Source organism: Camelus bactrianus, chromosome 22 (assembly GCF_048773025.1).
Source record: "Camelus bactrianus isolate YW-2024 breed Bactrian camel chromosome 22, ASM4877302v1, whole genome shotgun sequence".
In the NCBI taxonomy this organism is placed as follows: domain Eukaryota; kingdom Metazoa; phylum Chordata; class Mammalia; order Artiodactyla; family Camelidae; genus Camelus; species Camelus bactrianus.
Genome location: NC_133560.1, coordinates 23,351,341 through 23,373,817, shown reverse-complemented (window position 1 = coordinate 23,373,817; position 22,477 = coordinate 23,351,341). Strand labels below are relative to the sequence as shown.

The 22,477-nt window shown below is 57.4% G+C and overlaps 3 protein-coding genes across 4 annotated transcripts; all 3 read right to left on the bottom strand.

Moving 5' to 3' along the window:
- Positions 1–38: 38 nt before the first annotated feature.
- On the bottom strand, positions 39–3,580 carry SAMD1 (sterile alpha motif domain containing 1). Of its 2 annotated transcripts, XM_074350599.1 has the most exons (6): positions 3,455–3,580; positions 1,984–3,096; positions 1,271–1,565; positions 1,084–1,180; positions 881–992; positions 39–781 (listed from the first exon to the last, which is right to left on the bottom strand). In XM_074350599.1, exons 2-6 carry the CDS (start codon positions 2,938–2,940, stop codon positions 623–625), a joined length of 1,620 nt encoding a protein of 539 aa, XP_074206700.1. In that variant the 5' UTR covers positions 2,941–3,096; positions 3,455–3,580; the 3' UTR covers positions 39–622. The 2 variants fall into 2 exon arrangements, 1 of the variants encoding a protein (XP_074206700.1); XR_012501633.1 differs by lacking the exon at positions 3,455–3,580 and having other exon boundaries at positions 642–781; positions 1,084–1,202; positions 1,984–3,371.
- An 855-nt stretch (positions 3,581–4,435) lies between these two features.
- On the bottom strand, positions 4,436–20,955 carry PRKACA (protein kinase cAMP-activated catalytic subunit alpha). Its single transcript, XM_074350603.1, has 10 exons — positions 20,695–20,955; positions 13,032–13,093; positions 12,443–12,571; positions 10,683–10,781; positions 9,549–9,631; positions 8,628–8,754; positions 8,439–8,534; positions 8,218–8,340; positions 6,151–6,315; positions 4,436–5,729 (listed from the first exon to the last, which is right to left on the bottom strand). The coding sequence occupies exons 1-10, from the start codon at positions 20,738–20,740 to the stop codon at positions 5,604–5,606; spliced, it is 1,056 nt and encodes a 351-aa protein (XP_074206704.1). The 5' UTR covers positions 20,741–20,955; the 3' UTR covers positions 4,436–5,603.
- Positions 13,606–20,628, bottom strand: SMIM46 (small integral membrane protein 46). Its single transcript, XM_074350606.1, has one exon. The coding sequence runs from the start codon at positions 15,703–15,705 to the stop codon at positions 15,421–15,423; it is 285 nt and encodes a 94-aa protein (XP_074206707.1). The 5' UTR covers positions 15,706–20,628; the 3' UTR covers positions 13,606–15,420.
- Positions 20,956–22,477: the final 1,522 nt, after the last annotated feature.

The following is a 22,477-nucleotide window of genomic DNA, read 5'->3' as shown; positions in this document are numbered from 1 at the left end:
CCTTTCCCGGACTGCATTCATAAAATGACTCTGTAGCATTTTTCCTTCTCTTTTTTTAAAATTTTATTTAAAAAACCTTCGGTGCAATATTAAAAAGCAATACAGCCAGCTGGAGCGAAAACAAACAGAAAGAAAGAGTAGGGGTAGGGAAGACCCAGGGACCCCATCCCAACTGCTCCCAGGGGCTGGAGGCCAGGGACAGACTGGGGAGGGGCCTGGGTGGTGGGGGAGAGAGGAAAGGCCACCCACCAAAATGAACAGGCAGAACAAAACATTTATATAGGAAACATCTGGCTGAACTGAAGAGGATCAGGGGAGGTGGGAAGACCCCCAATCTTTTTTTTCCCAAAAAATGTCCTAGATTGGGGAGAGGGTTGGCCGCCTGGGGTGAAATGAGCAGGCCTTGTCCCACCCCACACTCCTCTGTCATGGAGTACAGGATGTGCTGGAGGCCAGAGGTGTGTGTGTAGGGGAGACACAGGGAAGAGATGAGTAGGGAGGAATGCCCCCTCATTGGAATCTGTTAGGAAGGCTGAGGGTGTCCCTGTCCAGCTCCTGGATTCTGGGGATCTTGGGTGAGATAGGGACTGGAATGGGTCGGGGCAGGGGTGAGGCTGGGGGCTCAGCCTAGAAAGCCATCAGGGTCATCATCCTCAAAGTGGCCTTGCTGCAGCACCTTGATGTGGTGCTCGTAGATTTTCAGCGCTGGGCCAAGGCGGATGGACAGGCCGGTCAGCACATCTGTGCGCTGCATGAGCAGCAAAGACTTGCCATCAATTTCCTAGGTGGGACAGAAAGAGAGAGAGAGAGAAGCAGGATCAGAGCATACCCTCGCTGAGGCCCTGGAACGGAGGGGCTAAGCTGAGGGCTGGGGACTCACCTGCTCTTGGAAAGCTGTTGCCTGCTCAGGGAAGCCTGCCTCGGTGAAGTACTCTACCACGTCGGTCACCGTCCACTCCACAGGATCAGCTGGCTTTTCCTTGCGCCCAGAACTGTGTCGGAACAGAAAGAACCAGTGAACAGTGCTGCTCCTCTGGTTCTGTTACACGTTAGCGCCCCCATGTCTCAAACACCCCAACTTACGGACAGCCAAAGGGGGTCCCATCTGCCCCAGGTAGGGCTGGTTTTCCTGGGGGCAAAGGCACAGGGGATGGGGAGTCTGGCCCAGTGGCAGCAGAGGCTGGGAAATAAAACGCATACGCCTGTGGTTTTGTCTTAGGGCTTGGTTCCTTCACACCAGGCGCCCTCCCCCACACAGAGGGGTCCTTACCTGATCCCCCTTCCTTATTCATGGCAGCCATGGAAAATACCTGGCGGGAGCCACTGCCTGGCGCTGGCCCTCGCCCTTCCTCCTGGCCCTGGTGGGGGCCACAAGGCGTCCACTCCTTGACCCTCTCCTTGGAATTCTGAGGGCCCCGCTCTCCATTAAGCTGGTGGTGCTGGGCACCTGCAGGACGGTCACCCTCGGGCACCTCGGAGCCCTCAGATACTTCATCTTCATCGTCTTCATCTTCATCATCTTCCTCCTCCTCTTCCTTCTCAAGCACTCGCTCTTCTCCACCTCTCTGGTGTAAGGGAGAGAGGCACCCAAAGTTAGGAGCTGTTCTGGCCCTGGGCCCCAATCCCTGGGATCCAGGACCGAGTGGTGTGCCTAACCGCCACCTTTATTACCAACACGTACTAACTTTTACACATTCACTCGGTGCCAGGCTGTGTTAATAAAGCCCTCAGTGGCCAAATCTCACTAAACTCACTGAACAGCCCCAAAGGGTCGCTACTGTTATTAAGTCGTGCTTTACAGCCGAGGAAACTGAGGCTGGGGAAGATTAAGTCACTTGCCAAGGTCACCACGCTCCGAGCTCGCAGAGAAGCAGCGCAAAACCCGGTCCGCCCGCCGCCAGATTCCTCCCAGGACTCCCGCCCCGCCACCAACTTCGCCCGCACCTGCCCACCTCGCGGCGCCCCCCTCCGCGGCGCGCTCACCTTGCTCCGCGACGCGCGGGCGCTCGCGGCCGGCGGCGCCCGCCCGGGCCTGTCCCCGCGGGGCAGTGCAAGCGCACCGAGTCGGGTGCGCTCCAGGCGGCCCCGCGCTGCCGCTTCCTCCTCTAGCAGCCCCTGCACGCGGCCTCGGGTCAGACGGCCGCCGGCCCCGCCGCTGCCCCCGAGGTAGCGCACGACTTCCCGCAGGCTCACGGGCCGCGCCGGGCCGCCGGCCCGCGCCGCGCCCCCCTCCGGCGGCTGCTGTGGCTGCGGCGGCGGCGGCGGCTGCTGCTGCTGTGGCGGCGCCGGCGGCTGTGGCGGCGGCGGCAGCGGCGGCTCCCGGGCGGCGACGGAGGGCGGGGGGGCGCGGCGCGGGCCGGCCGGGGGCGCCACTGCCGGAGGAGCAGCGGGCGCGGGCGGCGGCGCGGCTAGGGGCGCGGCCCGCTGCGCGCGGGGGCCCGGCTGCGCGGGGCCGGGCGAGGGGGGCGCTGTGGCGGCGGCAGCGGCGGCCGCGCGGGGCGCCCGGGCCGGGGCGGCGGCGGCGACGGGCGCGGGCGGTGGCGGCGGGGCGGGCGTGGGCGGCGGCGCGGCGGCGGTGGCGGCGGGGCCCCCGCGGGGGGCGCGCGGCGGGGCCGGCGGGGTGGCTCCGCGCCGGGGCGGCTGGACGCGCGCCGCGTTGCGGTACGAGATGCTCCCCTTGTAGCTGACCCGGAGCACGGCGCGCTGCTGGATCAGTTTCTCGAGCTCGGCGCGCGTGCGCTCCGGCTCCGGGCCGTGCCGCCGCCGCACCATCCGGCAGATGCGCTCCAGGTCCGGCCGCGCCTTGCGCGAGCGCAGCGAGTCGATGGTGTCCAAGATCCACTCTTGATAGTGCGGGGAAGCGCTGGACGACGAGGTAGCGGCCGCCGTGGTGGCGGCCGCCGCCGTCTCCGGCGGGGGTAGGGCCGGGGGCCCAGCCATGCCTCCCGCCCGGCCCGGCTGCACCGTGCGCGCTGCCTCCCTCCCAGCGCGGCGCCCCCCTCCCCGGCTCCCCTCCCTCCGCCGCTGCCCGCCTCCTCCGCCTCCCCCCCCCGGGGGGCGCAGCGCCTCAGCGGAGCGGCGGCGGCGCTGCTGTTTCTTTGCAAAAAAAAAAAAAAAAAAAAAGAAGAACGAGAGAGAGAGCGAGAGAGAAAAAACAGTGAGAAAGAAAAGAGAGAAAAAAATATGCACACACTCACTCACTCGCACGCACGCACACACAGACCCGCTTCTGCTGGGCGCGCGCGGGGCCGGGGATGCGAGGAGGGAGGAGGGGAGCGCGGCGCGGCCGGCCCCTCCCCGCCGCCGCCGCCGCCGCACGCGCGCCCTGCGCCCGGGACACTCCGGCCCCCCTTCCTTCCCTCCCTCCCTCCTCCCCGCCGCCCGCCTTCCTCCCTCCCACCCCCACGCGTCCGCTTTTAAGGTGGAGCCCGGGCCCCCCGCCCGCCCCCTTTACCCTGCGCTCTCGCTCACTCCGGCTCGCTCCGGCCCCCCCTTACAACTCCCGCGCGCTTTTTAAGGAGGCGCCGCGGAGTTGGCGCCGGGGCGGGGGCGGGGGAAAGCGGCGGGCGGGGGAGGGGGAGGGGAGCGCCGGGGGGAGGGGAGAGGGGGCAGGCGGGGCGGGCGGGCGGTGCTCGGCCGCCCTCCAGCCATTGGGCGCGGGACCCAGACGTCCCCGGCGCCCAGCCCCCCTCTCCACGCCTCCCCGGCGCGCTCCGCTCTCGGGACCGCACTTACCGGGAACTCGCAGCCCGCGGGCCGGCCCACCGCGCTCACCGGGGGCGGCGGGGACCCTCGGACCTCCGCCGCCCCCGCGCACCTTGGGCGCGCTTGGCCCCGCTCGGAGGATGCGGGGAGGGGCGCGCACCGTCTCCCCCACCCTACACCCCGCTTGCCAGGGCCGCCCCCGCCGCCGATCGGCCTCCGGGCGCGCCAGCCCCAGCGTCTCCCTAGAGCGTCCGCCCTTTCGGCCTCGGGCTGGACGCAGAGGGGGCGCGCCTCAGAAATGCGGGGACCCCTAATCCGGGGTCAAAGGGCAGTTTGGCGCCCCCTTCTCCTGCGGGGCGGGGGCAGTGGCGAAATTCCAGCTAAACCCGGTTTTACCAGGACTCAAGGCCAGGTGCTGATCGGCCTGGACGCTGGGGTCCGAAATTCCCTTTCACTCCCCCTGGGGGTGTGTGGGTGGGTGACCGAAGTCGAGAACACCAGTGACACTTTTTTTTAAACAAAACTTTATTGATAATAGTTTTCAAATATGTTTACAACAGCACACTGTTCAAGAGGAAGTTGCGTCCTTCGCAGCACACAGGTTGAATCGCCCCCGCGCCCACCCAGGGCCCCACCCCAGGCCTGAGAGCTCCTCCTGGGATGGGGAGAAAAATATAAGAGGGACAAATGTGGGGGTGAGTGGGGTGGCTCCCGACTTTTCTATTGAGAGAAAAAACCACAAATGGGGAGGGAGGGAGGGAGAAGGGGTGATTGATAGCTGACAGCTAAGCAGAGGAGGAGCGCCCAGGATGGGGGAGTGGGGGGCGGAGGCTGCTGGGTGAATAAAACAAGTAGCCCCTCCCCAACAACCCTGGCCTTGAACCCGGGGCCATCAGGGGGAGGAGGGGCTTTGCCTCCATTTGCGGGGGCGGGGGGGGGGGTTGCCTTCCTAACTGAGAGGAGGCTGGACATTAAAATCTCGCTGAGAATAAAATTAAGGAGTTTGGGGAGAGTGATGCTGGGAGGAAAGACCCTGGACTTGGGGCTCCCCCTCTGTCTTTTAAGCGAACAACTCCTCTTTGGCAGGGAGAGGGGCAGCTGCTTTGTCTGGGTCCCGAAGCCCAAGGGTGAATACAGGTCTGTAGGGGCAAAAAGGGGTAGGAGTTTCCTCAAGGGGTTGAGACCCTTCCTGGCTTGGCAGGGGGACCCCCGGGAGCAGGGGGATGGGGGAGATTAGCAGCTTGGGGGAGGTTAGAACCCCAGCTCCTTCCTTTACAGTCTGCTTCCCAGCCTTGTTAAAATGGATTTGGGGAGGAGGGGCATGGGAAGGGGTGGGAGAGGAAGGAGGGAGAGAGGCATTGGTGGAACTTAAATAAGATTGTACATTGTTTTTTAAAAAAAACTCTAGCAAGTGGCCCACTGAACATGTCACTAAAATCTCTCCTTCCCTGGCAGGATTGCTCTGAAGGGAAGGGTGGCTTTTCGTTCATTCGCTCTTAGAGAGTGGCGCCTGTGGTTTGTGCCGGGGAGGTGGGGGGCTGGAGTTAAATTTGGGCCCCTCTTTCCACACCTTGTCCCTGACACAGCAGCATGACCTGGTCTGACTGGAAGAACTGAGAAACTCGTTTAAAACAGGCAGAAGTGGGCTGGGGTTAGGGGCCGTGGAGAAGGAAGGCAAAAGCGGTGGGAGAGGCAGGAGGGCAAAGGGGATGAGGGGGAGCAGCTGGTGTTTCCATCCCTCCAAATATCTGGGCTTCTGCTCCCCCTACCCTGGAGGAGGATGGGGGTCAAATTAGATGCAAGGAACTCTGGGGCCCTCTGGCTGTTCAATCCAACCCTCCCACCCCCCCACCAAAAAAAAAAAAAAAAAGAAAACCCATGGGGGTACAGGCACACCCCTAAAACTCAGAAAACTCCTTGCCACACTTCTCATTGATGGAGACTCGGATCTCTTCCTCCTCATAGTCGTCAAAGTTACTTGTGTCCCCAGGGCCTTTAAACTTTGGTATGAAGGGAGCTTCCACCTGGAGAGGGGTCAAGAACCACTCAGACCTCAGCAGTCAACATAATTATTGCTACAACAATAAATGCGAATGGGTTAACATTCATGAGATAACTTACTCTGACCCAGGCCTGAGCTTAGCATTAGGGTGTGGACTCAGCTTAACAGCCCAAGAACCTTGTTATAGCCAACTCACTGATGGGGAAATTACTTTCGGGGCGGGGGGGTGTCTCCTGCCTAAGGTCACAGAGTGGCCAAATGGCTCCACAATTCTACTTCTTAACTCCTATTGCTCTAAACTGCCTCATCTAGATTGACCCAGACCCTGCAGGATTTTTTCAGACTCCTCTTTCCTTTCCACCTCTCCACTGGCAACACTCCCTGGCTCTTGGCCTTCCCCTCAGAACCCTCAGTACACGGGGGGATGGGTGAGGGGGGCCCACCTTCCTCTGGTAGATAGCAATCCAGTCAGTCGTGGCAAACCACTTGTGGTTCTTGATGTCATTGACCCCATTCTTGAGGTTCCCAAAGCGTTTGGTGAGGTCAACCTGCAGAAGATTCCGCAGCAGATCCTTCAGGTCAGAGCTGAAATGGGATGGGAACCGCACCTGGAGAGGGGGCAACACAGACAAGTTGGGAAACTGGCTCAGAGCTTGGGGAGCCCGGAACACTACCTTTACCATCCAAAATCTTATTGGGTGGAGGATGCTAAACCGGAGTGTGCGTCGGAAACCCATTGAAACAGCTTCTTGGGCCTGCTGGAGATTCTCATTCAGGAGGTCTGGGTGGGGCCTGAGAAACTGTATTTCTCACTGGGTCATGTTGATGCTGCTAGAGAGGGGCCCACTTTGAGAACTGCTGCTCTAAGGTTCCCATTTTAGAGAAGAGGAAACAGGTTTGGGAGGGTTAAACAGCTTGCCCAAAATCACATAGAGGAGCAGGAGCGGGTAGTTCCATCTTGGGTCTGTTGGACTCCAGAACTTCCATTCTTAGCCACTGGCTCCTAAGGTGGCTCTGCTGGGGTCTGGGGACTTCTGAAATATTCATGCTTCCGAGAGAAATCATTGTTTTTCTGTTTCTCTCTCTCTATCTCTATATAGCTACAGCTCTTTTACTCTTTAAGGCTCAGTTCAACTCTTCCAGAAGCTTTCCCCAAATGCTTTGAGCCCACAGCCTTTATAGACAAGCAGTCACTGGATTTACAGCCATGAGAACTGAATTCCAGCATTGCTCTGCCTGTAACATGCTGTGTGACCTTGACCATGGCCCTTAACCTCTCTGGGCCTGTGCCTGCCCCTCTGGCATGGGGCAGATATCCTGGGGTTACATGAAGGAGATAATCCCACTGAGGGTGCATGGGAACTGGAAAACGCTAAAAAGAAGGGAGCCATGCTCATCTCCACTCCCGCCCTGAAACTTTTGTGGCTTTTCCTTTTCCTTGTTTCTCCTACCCCTGGGCCATTTTCTCGGCAATTTCTATTCTGCCAAATGGCAGGTACCTCATCTTCCCTTTTTTTTTTTAAAAAAAATGTATTTATTTATTTTTTGAGGTGGGAGGTAATTAGGGTTTTCTTAAACTTATTTATTTACTTTAATGGAGGTACTGGGGATTGAACCCAGGACGCTGTGCATACTAGGCATGTGTTCTACCACTTGAGCTACTCCCTGCCCCATCTTTCCTTTCTCAGTGGCCCCACTTTGCAGTTGGTGATTCTCTCAACTTCCCTGAGAGGCAAGTGGCTGGTCCCCCAGTTCTGAGATAGATGAAACTCAGAGAAGCCAAGACATTTGCCTGAAATTTCAGAGTCGAGACTCAGAGACAGGTCAGCCCACCTAGGCTGAGCTAGGAGCTACTCCCCCATTTCCTGGGCCAAATGGAGGGATGGCTGCTCCTCCTGGTGAGGTAGGTGAGCTGAGGACAGAGGTGGGGTTCCCAACCTCTCTTGGGATGAACCAGACATGTCTGTTCTCTGCTATTCCAATTCCTCACCCCCTCAGAGTGCTGGGGTACAGTGGTGGGGTGGGTGCATCGGGGCCGCTGGCACTTAATGCACTCCAGGGATCTAACAGTTTCCCCACCCCTTCCCCACCCGCTCTGAGTTAGGAAGTCTGCATCTGGGAAAGGAGGCAGGGGCCTACACCCTATGTGACTCCTGGGAGAGGTCTGGGGTGGCACCTGGGAACCCAACATACTCACTTTTCTGCTGTGAAACTTGTGAAAACTCATGCTAAGGGGGCTAAGTAGAAGCGAGAAGAGCCTCATGTCAGGCCAGGCAGGAGTCTGGATGAGGCTTGGGGTTTTGGAAAACCTTGGGATTCCGACACTATGGGTCCAGGACCAGACAGCAAGGCTGTGTGAAGGGGTGGCTTCAGCGAGCGTGGCGGGTATGCCCGGCCTCACTGCCTGGTCTGACATAATGAACTTGTAGATTGTTCTGACAGCGAGCAGGACTCCTCAGTGAGCAGGGAAGGGTCTGTCTCAGGGTGAAGCCCCCTCATCCGGGCCTCACCTTCCCAGAGACAATCTTCTCGTAGATCTGGATGGGCTGGTCCGCGAAGAAGGGCGGGTAGCCTGCAGCCATCTCATAGATGAGAACCCCCAGGGCCCACCAGTCCACAGCTTTGTTGTAGCCCTGGAGTGAGATGGGGGTGCAGGTGAGGGGAGAAGGATAAGGAGGGGGCACTGGTGGAGCAGGCCTCAAGGCAGCAAGAGGGGTAGGGAGGCGCCTACTTTACTCAGGATGATCTCAGGGGCCAGGTATTCGGGGGTCCCACACAAGGTCCAGGTGCGGCCTTTCACACGCTTGGCGAAACCGAAGTCCGTCACCTGTGGGCACAAGAATGGGACGTTGTCTGGATGGTGGGGGAGGGCTCAGGCCAAGGCCACTGGGGGCCGCCCCTCACCAGGCCCAGTTGGCACCTGAATGTAGCCCTGCTGGTCGATGAGGAGGTTCTCTGGCTTCAGGTCCCGGTAGATGAGATCGAGCGAGTGCAGGTACTCGAAGGTCAGGACGATCTGGGCCGCATAGAAGCGGGCATGGGGCTCACTGATGGGGACAATCAGGGAAGGGATGGGTAAGTGTGGGCGGCCACACCAGCAGGGCCTGCCTGCTCCCCAGTGGTCCAGCAGGTGGGCCTGTAGAGCTGCCTCCAGTCCAGCTACCCAAAATGCATAAGCAGAACAGCCTGATTCATATATAGCCCCAAACTGGAAACACCCCAAATGTCCATCAACAGAGGGCTGGAATCACAGATTGTGCTAGATTCATACAATGGAATCCTACCCAACACCACCACCAGGACAAATGATGAATATACCCGACAATGTGGTGAGCTCTCAAAATGATTATGTGAAGCAAGAGAAAAAAGGGACAAAAGAATATGGACTGTGTGATTCCATTTATATCAAGTCCAAACCCAGACCAAACACATTTACGGTGTTTGAAGCCAGAAAGGACATTTGCCTCTGTTGGGGCAGTGATTTGCCAAGAAAGACATTCGAGGGAATTTTCTGGGGTGGTGGTTACACAAGTGTGTGCAGCTGTCAAAAACCCATGGAACAGAACAGTGAAAACCTGTGCATTTTATTGGATGGAAAGTGCATATCTACATAAATAAATAAAATAAAACGATAGCACAAATTTAGAAATGACATAAAATTGCCCACTTAAATGGTGACACCTAAGTCACTATGTTTGTTTTGTGTTGTGGTGGTTGAGAGATCGCAGATTCCTCAGCCCAGAGGGAACAAGAACCCACAGGGACCCTGAGAGGCCACTTCCATGGATGACAACTGTGGATACCCCCAAGCCCAGTGCGGCAGGGGGCGCGGCTGGCTCACCTGAATCTCCCGATCCGCCGCAGGTGTGAGAACATCTCCCCACCGGGCACGTACTCCATGACCATGTATAAATTTGAATTGTCCTGTGGGAAGCAGTAGTTGATCAGGGCCCCACTCCCCCAGCCCTGGGCCCCATCTGATGGCCTGGTGACCTTACCTGGCAGGTGTTCAGAAATAAAGTGAGGGCAACAATCTTGGCTCCCATGTGAAGCATGTTCCAAGCACCAGGCACTCTGCTCACTGACTACCTGTCTCATTTCCTTTTGCCCGTGAGAAAGATGGGGCAGCCATCCTGCTTACCGGGGCCAAAAGTGAGGGCTAGCTCGAGGTACGCAGAGGACCTGGCCAGTGTACCCAGGGTGCAGAGAAAACTCCATGATGGCTCGTGTCTGTGACTATCTTGAGCAAGGCTCTTGGGGCCATAGTTTTGTCATCTGACAAATGGGACCGGGATGGGCTACAAAATTTGTGTCCCCCCGCACCACGCCAAAATAAAAGTGTGAGGCTTCTTTTTAAAAATGATTATGAATTTCAAGACGGTGGCAGCTGAGCCTTAATCCAAGCGTGGGGCCCTTGTGACTGCTGGGGTCACAGACCCAGAGTGGCCTTTTCCATCTCTCGCAGCCATTGCTTGGGACAGCACCCCAAATAGCTCACGCAGAGTGCTCATGATGTGCTCGGAACTGTCATGGCAGTCCCGATTGTTGGGGACTGCTACGACCTCCATTTTACAGATGAAGAGACAGAGGCTTAGGGGAATGAAATTGCTCGCCAGGGTCACATAGCCAGGAAGTGCCTGGCTGGGATTTCAACCCAGGCTGAGTGGCACAGTTTGTGCAGCTGGCCACACTTCAGGTTCTTGCTGAAAACAGAGCAGAGATTTTGAGGGATGTTATCTGGGTTGGGTGACTTGCCCAAGGTTATCAAGCTGGAAGTTGGCAAGCCCACTTGAACTTGGGTCTGTCAGAGACCCAGACTCACTTGCCCCTGACCCCCAGGGGGTTTCCTTCTCCCCTATCAGTGGGCCCGCCTTCACAGGCAGCCATTGGTTATTGTTGGCCCAACCCCAGCTCTAGGAACCCAGAGGCTGCTCCACCTGGCAGTGGCCCTGGTTCGCGGCCGCTGGGACCCCACCTTGAAGGAGAACTCGAGTTTGACAAGGAACGGAAAGTTGACCGCCTGCAGGATGCGCTTTTCGTTCAGGGTATGCTCAATCTGTTTCAGCTTCACCACCTGCAGGGGTGGGAGGGGAGGGTGGAGAGGAGGCGGTGTGAGATGGTCCTCGTCTTCCCAGCTGCCCACAAAGAAGGGCGACAGGGCCAGGCCTGTTCCTGCCTCCAGAATCCTTTGAGTGTCTGGGGCCTGTCAGGCCCTGGGTTGGGTGGCTGACCTCATATGGCATGCAGTTCAGGGCAAGAACACGAGTCATTGGGCCACAGGGGTCAGACTATGGTAGGGGAAGCTCAGGGCCTATGGATGCCCAGATAAGGTGCCAGTCAGGGTCTGGGGGAAGGGGTAGTCAGAGAAGGCTTCCTGGAGGAAGAGGCAGCTAAGCTGAAACTGAACTGACAGGCAGGAGTAGCACTCAAGGAGTGGGGGTTTTTGTGGGAGGGTAATAGCTCAGTGGTAGAGTGCATGCTTAGCATGCACAAAGTCCTGAGTTCAGTCCTCAGTACCTCCACTTAAAAAAAAAGATGGCAGGGTGGGAGGCTTAAAAATACCTTCCCTGCATTTAGAGCACCCCCACACATCCACCTGAACCCCAGGCTAATTCCTCATCAGCTCTCAGCTGTCCCCAGCAGGTGTCTTACGTGCTGTGACAGGCACCCTGAGTGGTTCACACTGGGAGCATGCCAGTCTGGAAGCCTAGATGAGAGAGGGGAAGTGACTTGCCCAGGGTCACATGCAGCTAGTCGACATCAGGCCAGCTTGTCACATGCAGGCAGCCTGGCCCCTCGGCCAGCTCTAAACCACTGCATTGGGGCTTTTTCTGTTTCGCTGACAGTTGTATCCTTTGGGTCTACACCTGCACTGTCCAGCAGAGTTCACACTAGCTGCTGAGTACTTGAAATGTGGCTGGTTGACTGGGAAACCGGGTTTAAAATTTGAAGTCTCTAAAATGAAAGTTTAAAAACTGATACTTGATGTGGTTCCCAGATAACTTGCAAGCCTTTTGGAACAATTTGGCCTATGTTGATCTACTTTTTCGTTTGTGTGTGTGTGTGTGTGTGTGCAGATAATTAGATTTATTTACTTGTTTATTTATTTATTATTTTTAATGGAGGTCCTGGGTTCAATCCCCAGGACCTCGTGCATGCTAAGCACATGCTCTACCACTGAGCTATACCCTCCCCAGTGCTTTTTCTATTTCTCTACTTTTCCTTGTCTTTCCAGTGCAAATTGACATCTGAACGGAGATGTGTTATGAGTGTAAAATGCACCCTGGATTTCTAAGACTCAGTAGGAAAAAAAGAATGGAAAATGTCTCATTAATATTTCTACACTGGTTACATATATTGAAATGATAATGTTGCAGATGTAGCATCTTAATTACAACACACTGTTAAAATGAGTTCCTGCCTCTTTTTTTTTTTAACCTTTTAAATGAGGGGTCTAGAAAATTTAAAACTGTCTGTGGCTTGTGTATATTTCTCCAGGATGGTGCTACTCTAGAGCAGTGCCTGGGGAAAAGTAGAGTCTCAAAAATATTTACAGAAAGATGGTCTGTATAAAAGCCACTTCCCCTAGGAAGATTCCTGGGGTCCTCGAATGAGGCAAGGTGTCTCACCCTACGTCCAGTGCCTGGACTGGCATCGGTGGCTACCCTGGAGGGGAAGCTTCCTGAAGGCAGCATGGTACCCTTCCCACTCTTGGGTGGTGAGGGCTGGCCTCACCTTCTGTTTGTCAAGGATCTTCATGGCAAAGTGGTTTCCGCTCTCCTTGTGCTTTACTAGCATCACCCGTCCGAAGGAGCCCGTGCCGAGGGTCTTGATTCGTTCAAACTGATCCAAATGGGCTGTATTCTGTAGGCAGAGGGGGTCCGGAGGGTCAGGGACTCCCTGGCTCCCTGTAGCCTGCTGGGCCAAAGTTTGGGGCATCCCCCCTGACACCAGCAGAGGGGGCCCTGAGGACCAGGTGGAGCCAGGCGGGTGAGGAAGGGGCGGAAAAACAAGATGGTGGAGGGCGCATTCCTCAAGGCTGGTGGCAGGGGCCAGATCCGGCCCTGGCCTGGGGCCCAGGAGCTGCTGGCAGCTGCCTGGGGGGCAGGGGCTGCCAGTTGGAAGGGGGTTATGGGGTGGGGGAGCCCAGCAGAGGGTGATCAGGGGCCTCCACCCAGGAGCACCTGGGTATCTAGGGAGCAAATGAGGGCAGGTCTGCAGCCCTCCAGGGCCCTAAAATCCTAGCTATGTCACAGTGATGCAGGTGGGGGGTTGGGGGGACATCAGCTCAACCCTCCCAGGGCTCTGTACCCAGGGGGCTTACCTGAGCAGGATTTTCCCATTTTTTAAGAAAATCTTCTTTGGCTTTGGCTAAAAACTCTTTCACTGAAAGGGAGAGAGGAGAGTTAGTTGGAGACCCCATCTCGTTGGCCTGGTCCTGGGCTATTCCTGGAGGGATGCGGATTTGTGGATAGTGGGGTGCAGTCGTCTCAGCCCAGAGCCTGACCTTCTCCCAGTGTCTTCGGATGCCCTGACTGAGTCTGAGGGTAGCCTGTTGGGGGGTGGGGGCTGATCTGGGCTGGGGCCTGGGCTCCCTTTACCAGAGAGAGGTAGGGTCCAGCCTGCACTCTGTCCAAAATGGGGGACAGAGCAACTTGGGGGTCACCCTCAGGGGGACAAAGGGCGGCGCCCAGGCCGGCCCACCCCCCCTCGCCCCAGTTCTGACCGGCATTCCACAGCCAGCGACGCCGCCGGCCGAGGTATTTATAGCCTCGGGATTTGGCTGCTCCTCTGGCCCCTTCTCTAGGGAGGCCAGGCCCCGGGTGGAGGCCTCTGGGGCTCGGGTAGCAGGCGCCCTTGGGGGGTTCAGCTGTTGCCTTGGCCCCCAGCTGGCCCCATTCCTGCCTTTGCCAATAGAGGGGCCCTCACTCCAGAGCAGGTTCAAGGGAAGCTTTGCCTGATGTCCGCCCCCTGCAGGCCCCTCTGCACCCCAAAGCAAACATCACCATCCGGCTAACACTGAAGCCTTCTTGGGGGACCCTGGGCTTGCTGTTCTGTGTCCACTATCTCATTTGTTTCACTTGCCAACTTTCCTTTTATCCATTCTCCCCATTTACCATCCCAGGAAACTGAGGCCTGAAAACAGGCATTCCCGCTAATGTGGAGAGGTAGCCCAGAAAAGCAGTTAAGGACCAGGATTCTGAGACGAGATCAGGTTCGGATCCTGGCCTGGTCCCTGATGAGCTGTGTGACCTTAGGGAACTGATCTCACCTCTGGGCTTTGGTTTTCCTCATCTGTAAAATGGGGACAATAATAATCATGACCTGGCAGGGTGATTGTGAGGACTGAATGAGTTAACCTTCGCAAAGGGTGTTGGATGGTGCCTGGCAAGGGTTAGAGCCATATAAGTGTTAGCTATTAATTTTGCTTTTAAGTATTTTTTAAAATGGAGGTATAAAACACAGGCGGAGCATTGAGTGCTTAAATCTTAAGTGTGTGGCCAGATGTATTCTTACATTACGGACCTGTCCTTGTAACTGCCACCTGGGGCCAGGCGCATGGTTGTTCAGGGACCCTCCCTGTGTACCAGCTCTGTGCTGAATGCTTCCTGTGCTTAATTCCTACACTGATGGCTCAGAGCTGCTCTTACTCCCATCGTACAGGTGAGAAGACTGGCCTGGGATCACTTCCCGGGCCCCAATGCCCATGATATTAACTGCTTTATTTCTGACTGGTCACCAGGCATCAGGGTGGCCCTTGGACAGAGCTGTCCTCAACCCTGTTGTTCCTGGGACAGTTGCCATCCTGAGGGGTCCTGCACACTTTTACTTTGGCTTTGCCTATCATTGGCTTATCCCACCCATATACAGTGCCAGGAATCCCACATAGCCTCATGGGTAGCCACAACCCTGTCCCCCCTAATTGTCCCCAAGTCTTTCCCTCAGCGTTCAAAGTTAAGAGCCTTTCATGGGGCTACAGGAGTGGCAGATTCAGGAAAGACTGTTAGCCAGAAAAGCCCTACAAAGAATGACTGAGCAGAGGGGGTGATCAAGGAATGGCCAGGAATCCTAGGCTGGTGCCTGGTTGGGCCACCAACTGTCAGACCTCTCTAAGCCTGGGGCCTGCACCACATCCAATGCTTTCATTAGCAGAATCACCTTCCTTGGAAATCTCCAAACGTACACACTACATTCTGGATGGAGGTGGGGGTGAGGTACCCTTTTGGGGCTCTACTGTCACCCACCCAAGAAGTCAGAGAGGAGTGGGCTTGGGAGGAACCCAGGAGAAAGCCTGGGCTTGCTTCTCCTTTTGTTCGCAGCTGTCCCTGAGAACGGCCACATCCTGCTTTTCCACCACTTGTGGGCCTACGCCTCTGTCTGTCTGCTGGTGCCTCTGTCTGTCTGCTGGTACCCCACTGAGAGGCTCCACAGGGCACCTTGATCCTAGCACAGCCCTGCTCTAGCCTTTCAAAGTGCAGAACAGCCCAGGCTGTGTCCTCTCTGGTGCCATCGGTTTGCCAGATTTGGGGATGGGACGCAGGGTGTGGCAGTGCCAGGAAGAGTGGGCAGATAAAGAGGGATACTGATGGGGGGAATCCCAGCCAGGAGCCCCCATACTCACCTCTGCTTCCTGCCTCTTCCAGCAGAGGGTACAATGAGGGGTGCAGTGGGATAGGGTGATCTGGGGCCTGTCTGCCCCTGGCCAGGGAGGCTCACGGTGCTGGCTGAGGCTTAGGTGCCAAAAGGGTGTGGCGCAGGTAGCCCAGGAAACGGACAATCAGGTGGCCCCAGAGGAGCAGCTGCAGCCACAGCTGGAAGGTGGTCTCTGAGTCCCCACCCCAGCCCCTGCCTGAGCCCAGATCCATCCCAGGCTGCTCTGAGCTCTCCCTGGAACCTTCCCTTTGCAGGGAAACCAGGAATACACAGAGCCTCAGAGCTGGCTTCCTTGGGAGGGCCTCGGGGGACAGGGGAAGAGGAGCTGGTTGCCAGGGAAGCATTTATAGGTACCTGCTCCCTGCTGGCCAAGGTCTGTAAAGGCCCTCCTTGGCAGGAGGCGGTGGGAAGATTCTCCTGAGGGTGTCCCTCCTGGCTGGCCTGCCTGCCCTGGGGGTGGGGTGCTAAAGCTAACTTCCTTTTCCAGGGACTTCACTGCTCCTGGGCTGCCAGGCTCTGCCTTTCTCAGTGGGTGCTGGACTACCCAGAGGATGGCACCCAATGTGCCCAGGGTGGAGCCCACTGGGCAGAGGGGAAGGAGTTAAGGCTCAGGCCAAGGCAGCAGCCAGGGGCTCCCTGGAGGTCAGAGGCCCCAGAGCTCCGTTAATTAGCTGAAAGAGCAGCTGGAGAGAAAGGCAGGGGTGGGAGGGGAATGAGAGCCACCCTATTTTCTCTCCCAAGTGCTCTCTGAACCTGGAGCACCCCCAAATTTTGCTGCTCCGAGAAAGAGATGGGTACATCTAGCTTTGTCTTGCTCGTATGCAGGGGTGGAGAGGGGAATGGCATCCCGGGATGTCCTTGGCCTCTGTCAAACCTTGCCCTGTGCTTGGCTCTGCTCTCAGCCATGAAAGTCCAAACCGGAAACGAAATGCTAAACCCAGGGGTGGGGGAGGGGGAAGCAGCCTTGACCATCTTCCTCCTTCTTTTCAGATCCCAAAAGAAGTGGAGGGTCAGAGGCAGCTTCTCCTGAGAGTGCCCGGGCACCCATGGCCCCTGCTGACAACAGGAAGTGGCAGAGAAGGGAAACCCAGCTGGCTTCTGGAGTCTGCCCGCCTGTCCATGTCTTCTGCGGGAGGGGTGCCAGCTTCCACACTGGTCCGGATTTGATTTGGGCTCACAGAGAGAACATCTCTCAAAAAGCCAAGGCCACAGCAGAAGGCAGGGGCCCAGCCTCAGACCCCTGTAGACAACAATTTCAGGACCCTCTGCTCCCTGAAACCTGGTTGTCCTGGAAATTCTGGGGCAGGAATGCCCAGTATGGGCTGGGATCCCTACTCGGGGCTGGCTGACTCCTCCAGTCTAGCTTGGATCCCTTGCTCTTGGCTGGACCATTCCCCAGTCTGAGCTGGACACCAACACTGGACTGGACCAACCTCCATTCTGAACTGGACCCCTATTCTGGACTGGATAATCCCCCAATTTGAGCTAGATCTCAACATTGGGTTGGACGACTCCCCAGTGTGATGGACCCCTTCATTCTGTACTGGACCACTGTCTATTATAACCTGGACTCCATCACTGAGCTGGACCAACCCCCATTTGGAGCTGAATCCCAACACTGAGCTCGACCACCCCACTGTCTGGGTCTAAGCTGGATACCCCCGACTCTGGGTGGACTATCCCCCTTGTCTGAACTGAACCACCCATCCCCCCTGCTCTTTCCCAGGCCCCCCAGCCCAGGGTTGTTAGTAAAGGAGGGTTTCCAGGGCCAGCCAGGAGCTCACAGTCTTTTCCTCTCCACCTGCTCCCTAAACCCTACTGCAATCTCTCCCTGACTTGAGGGTCAGAGAGTGCCTGGGAAGTTGCTATAGCAACAGGGCTCCGCCTCACCATCGTTGGTATTGGAAGCCATCGCTCAGTCTTCCTCTCTGGGCACCAGGACTACGGTGGCTGGGAAGGCTCATGAGACCTGCTGCACCAGCTTGGCTGCCCATTGCCAGAGCCCTGCCTATAGGGGGAGCCAGTGAGTTGTGGGGTAGTGGCTAGGAGAGAAACCCAACCTGGGGGCCAGTGGCTGCAGGGGAGGGGCAGAGGGGACCTTCAAGTTACTGTAGGCCCAGTTGGACTAAGGCAAAAGGTGCGTTATCAGGACCCTCTTGTGCACCCATACAACTGCCAATGCACAGAGGCTGTTTGGCCCTCTCAGGCCTCTGTAGGATGTTAGAGGGCCACAATTCTTCCCATCTAGGGACCTCTTGGGGACAATTCTCACTCTCAGAGCCTGGATCTGCTTTTCCCTCTGGCCTGGGGGTGGGGGGTGGTTCTGGAGGGCTCCCTCTCACGAGCCCTGTCCTTTCTCCTATGAGCTCTCAGGGGTGCTTTTGGCCAGGGCAGCTAAGGCCTGAGCCCCATTTAGCCTCCTGTCCCCAGGGCCTCTAGGGGCCACTACCGTCTCTCAATTCCTCCAGCTTGCTCAGGGCCCAGGGTTTGGTCTTTTTTCTCTGCCTTCTTAGCATCTTACCCAGGCCCCTGCCAATGGCTGTGGCATCTTTGGGTATACACTTCCCCCACCCTACCCCAGGGCGTGTTCTACATCCCTGCCTTCTTGGGAGGAGGCCAATGCTGTCCTGTCCCGGCAATGGAGATAGTAGCACAGGGGGCTGCAGGATGCTAGACTGGTTCCTACGGAGGTTTGGGCATTTTCCTTACTCTAATCGGGCTCGTGTCTGGCAGATGAAATTCAGGTGCCCCCTGCAGGCTGGCCTGACTACTACCCCCGCCCCCACCCGGCTCCCACGCCATCCTAGTTACAAGAGGGCAAATTTTGTCTAACTCCATCCTCTCAGAATCAGAGCTTGGAAGCAAAGAGGGGCTTCCTTCCTCATCCGATTTCCTTCTCTGGGAGCCCCTGCAAGGCTTGGAAGGAAGTACAGTTTAGGGTGTTTCCCAAAATGTGACATAGGTCCCATTGGCAGGGCCTGAAATGATTTTAGAGATGTTTCACTTTTCTAGTTACTTTGTATTTCAATGTGTATCAGAGAGAATATAACTGGCACAGCAATCCCATGATTTCATTTATATTATTGCTTAGGACGGATCAAAATTTACATCTGGACGAAAGTGAGTCAAAATTTTTATTTTACGTTAACAAAATAGAAGTGAATAGAGTAAAAATCAGGGAGGCGGCTTGAGAATGTTGGAGTTGGGAAATCGTGGGGTTCCAGAAGTTGGCTGGGAGGTGGATCTGATGTGAATCCTACCTCTGTGGCATCATCTATGTCAAACTCAGAGAGCTCGTTTGGAAAATTCGGATTAACAGTCCGTTATGAAAATTACTTGAGCAGACAGATCAATGGAGACCACTTAGCCTGGCCCATCCTGGATGCCCAAGACCTAGTGGCTCTATTTCATCTTGATAGTCCATTCCTGGGTGTCCGGCCTGCGCTCTGAGAGACTTAGCGGTTCCTTCTGGAGCCTCTGATCATTTTCTTGGGGATCCTTTTCCCTGTGCAGCTTTCCACTTCCCCCCTCCTCACTACAAGTGTTTGATACGCCCTGAAAGTTTTCCAGGACTATGTCATCTCCCTAACTTTCAACTGAGCCACTGAAATATATAGCTGTCTGCCTCCATCTTCCACCTCCCAGCCAGTCTCACCTGCTGGGGGCCTGGCCCCTCCCCCTCTGCCTAGTCCCCTCCAAGCTCATGCCTAGACCTTTTTTGGTCACTACCCACCTGCTCCTCTGTCATCAAGCACTCAGCTACAGGCACTTGCCTCCCTGTCCCCCGCCCATCGGTGACATGTCAGGCCTCTCCATGGCTGCTTGGCGATTCTGAGTTCTGCCATTTGAATCCGGGTGGGAATAAAGTTCCCTGACTTCCATGCCTGGGTCTTTCTTGGGGGGAGCATTCAGGGAACCCAGATGCTGGGGTTTGAGACCAATAACCGGGAGAGGACATTAAGTACGTGGCTTCCCTTTTCAGCTCTGTTTCTGGGTAACTGGAAGGGGATCCTAGCTGAGGTCCAGCTTTAGGCCTGGAGTGATGACAATTTAACAGCTGGAGGAATTGAGGAAGGGGCTCAAGACCATTTCTGAAGGCATTTCCAGGTATAGAATCTCTTTCTTTGGCTGGATGGAAAAGGCCACTATAATTTGGGGGCTGAGGGGGAAACAGGTCCATCTCTGGCTGAACCCTGGGAATGATCATAATCTATCTGTCCCTTGGCAAAGCAAGTCATTAGATGTCACTCACTACTATTCCCAACTGCCATCCCTCTTTCTCAAGCTGAATGAGCCTTGCTAAACCCAGACACTCTTCATCTCCTACTTTCCATCCCAAGCCAGGAGTGGGTGAAGGAGCCCAGGGGACTGGGTGAATGAAGGAGCCTCAGTTGTGAAACAACCATTTATTGAGGGGCCCTCCAAGGAGCCTAGAGCTCACTGCATAGCAAGAGATGGGAAGGGGCTCTCTGCTGACCACCCCGCCCCCCGCCCCCCCCCCCCCCCCCCGCAAACTAGGAAACAGGACGCAATGAATTCCATCAAGATCGGCCCAAACTTGGCTTTGGAAGCACTGAAGCAGTTCTCTAGGTTCATAAACAGTCTGCTACCCCAGCCAGGGACAGACGCTTGCTTGGAGGAGGGAGCACAGGCAGAGAAGCAGAGAAGCAGAGTGACAGAGAGTGACAGGATGAGAGCGGGGCAGAGGGACCCAGAAAGATCCTGTCCCCCATGCCAAGGGACACAGAAGGAAAAAACAACGCTGGAGGTAGCTCTGGGAAATGCTCAGGGGGAGCAGAGTGGGTTTAGAGGGGGGCTGTGATAAGGTGAAGAGGGGAAGGGCAGGAGAAAGATGGCGGGGGCTGGAGGGGGGAGGGGTGTGGTCACCAAGTGGCCAAGGTCCCTCCGGTGGGAGGCAGACCCCACAGCACTCCCAGACTGGCAGAAGCCTGGGTGGGGGTATGGCAGTGGGTCCCATCTGTGGGAGAGGTGAGTGAGGAAGTAGAGGGATCAGAATCTAGGGAGAAGGGCCAGGAAAGGAGAGGGGGTGGTGACAGGGCCCCATGTGGGGCTCCAGCGGTCATACGTGCCATGGTTGGCAGTGACAGCTGGGGGGGCACAGTCTTTGCAATGGGGGGAGGTCTTTGGCACGGGGGTTCCTACAGGGTCCTCTGCGGGCCTTGGGCCCCAACCTTGGACAGACAGCGCGAAGGAGTGCAGGGGGGTAAGCAGAGAGAAATGGGGGGGGCGCGTGGGGGGAGGGGCCAGGCGGTGATGGACGGAGGGGGATGGCAGCGCGGGGCCGGAATCGGGGTCACGGCCCCGGCACTCACCGCTCTCCTGCTCGCTGCCCTTCTTGGCGGCGGCGGCGTTGCCCATCGCGGCTGCGGCGGCCGGGGCCGGTCCCGGAGCTGCGGCGCGGAGGGTGCTGGAGGCGGCCCGCGGCCCCGGAGCGCGCTGGGCGGCGGCGGCGGCGGCCCCTCGGGTTGGCTGCGCTGGCTGCGGCGCCGCGACCCCCGCCCAGCCCCTGCTTCCCGCGTCTCTCCGCGCCCGCCCGCCCGGGAACCTCAGCCCAAGTCCGCTGCTGCTGTCCGTGACGCCCCCGCAGCCCGCCGCTCATTGGCCTAGGCTGCCCTGACTGACGGCACTGAGCTGCCGCCCATTGGCCCTCCGCGACCCTCCCGCGCCGACATAGGCTCTCGGCCCCGTGACGCGCCCCTAGGACGCCCGGCCACTCGCGCTCTCGCAAGGCCTCAGCCAGGCGGGCCGACGCGCCTGGTTGGTCGAGGTTCCCGACAGGGCCCGGGGCTCGCCCAGCTAGGCCGCCAATTGGCGGAGGCGCGCTGTCCGGCAAGCCCCCCGCAGAACGTTCAGTGTCAATCCCGGGGTGAGAGGGCGGGGCGGAGGTGCAGCCTGCTACCCCGGCCGGCCGGGTGGGGCGGCCGAAGCTGGCGGGCGGCCGCGCAGCGCTCCGAGGCCCAGGAGGCGGTCCAGGCAGGCGTCCGCCCGGCCTCGTGCGCGCCGCAGTCTCCCGCCCCCGCTCAGTGCGGCAGCGGCTGCTGGCCAGCCAAGGTTGGCGCCGCGGCCCACCCCCAACCCGGCGCAGCCGCTGTCCACCTGCCAGCGGGGGAGGGGCGCGGCAGGCGCCGCGGGTCATAGGTCGTCGGGCCGCCGGTCGTCATTCATAAGGCCTGGCGCAGGTTAGCAGTAGCAGGCTCTGAGTCCGGGCTGGGGTACTCTGGGTCTCCCTCAGCCACAGACCGAGCTTCAGGAGGATGCTGGGTTCCGAGAGCCAGGGGATGTTGTGAGAGGGGCGCTCAGTATCCATCCCTTTGCTGGGCGCCCACCTGGGCTCATGCCAGTAGTATGAGCTGGCACTCGTTAAATACATTACTTTGTACTGCACTCCTGTCACATAGGTACTATTATCATCACTCCCATTTTACAGATGAGGAATATGGGGTGCAGCCAGGCTGAGGATTCCCTGTCTGGGCAATGCAAAAGGAACCTGCCCTCCTAGAGCAGAGTAGCAAGATGCCCCTTCCTTTAAGGTGCCCTTTTAATACACAGCCTGAGGAGGTCAGTTTCCCATTGCCACGTTACTGACGTTCGGGGCCGGATCATTCCTTGCCGAGGGGCGGGGGGCATCTTGTGCACTGTAAGGTGTTTAGCAGCATCCCAAGTCTCTCTGTCCACTGGATGCCAGTAGAACCTCTGTCTCCTCTGCCACTTTTGACAACCAAAACCATCTCTAGACATTGTTACATGTGCCCTCGAGGGCAAAACTGCCTCCAGTTGAGAACTACTTAAGTAGAGGAAGGCCCAGAGGTGATGGGAGGGGCGGGAGACTAGAGCCAGTCCTCCTGTGCTTGGAAGGGCTAGCTAGCCTCAGGTCCACAAGCCAATTCACTGCTCTGTCTCTAGACTTGTACAACCTGCACCCCACCCAGCAGCTGTCTGGACCCACATTCCTAAGGCGACCAAAGTCTCAGGGAGAGAAAAGTCAGGGTTTTTCTGTGAATTATGGGGAAATGGCTCACTAGCCAAACCACTCCATCTGGGCTGTGGAGTTACAAAATAAGGTTAAGTAAAATTTAATAAAAATGTTACTGTGTG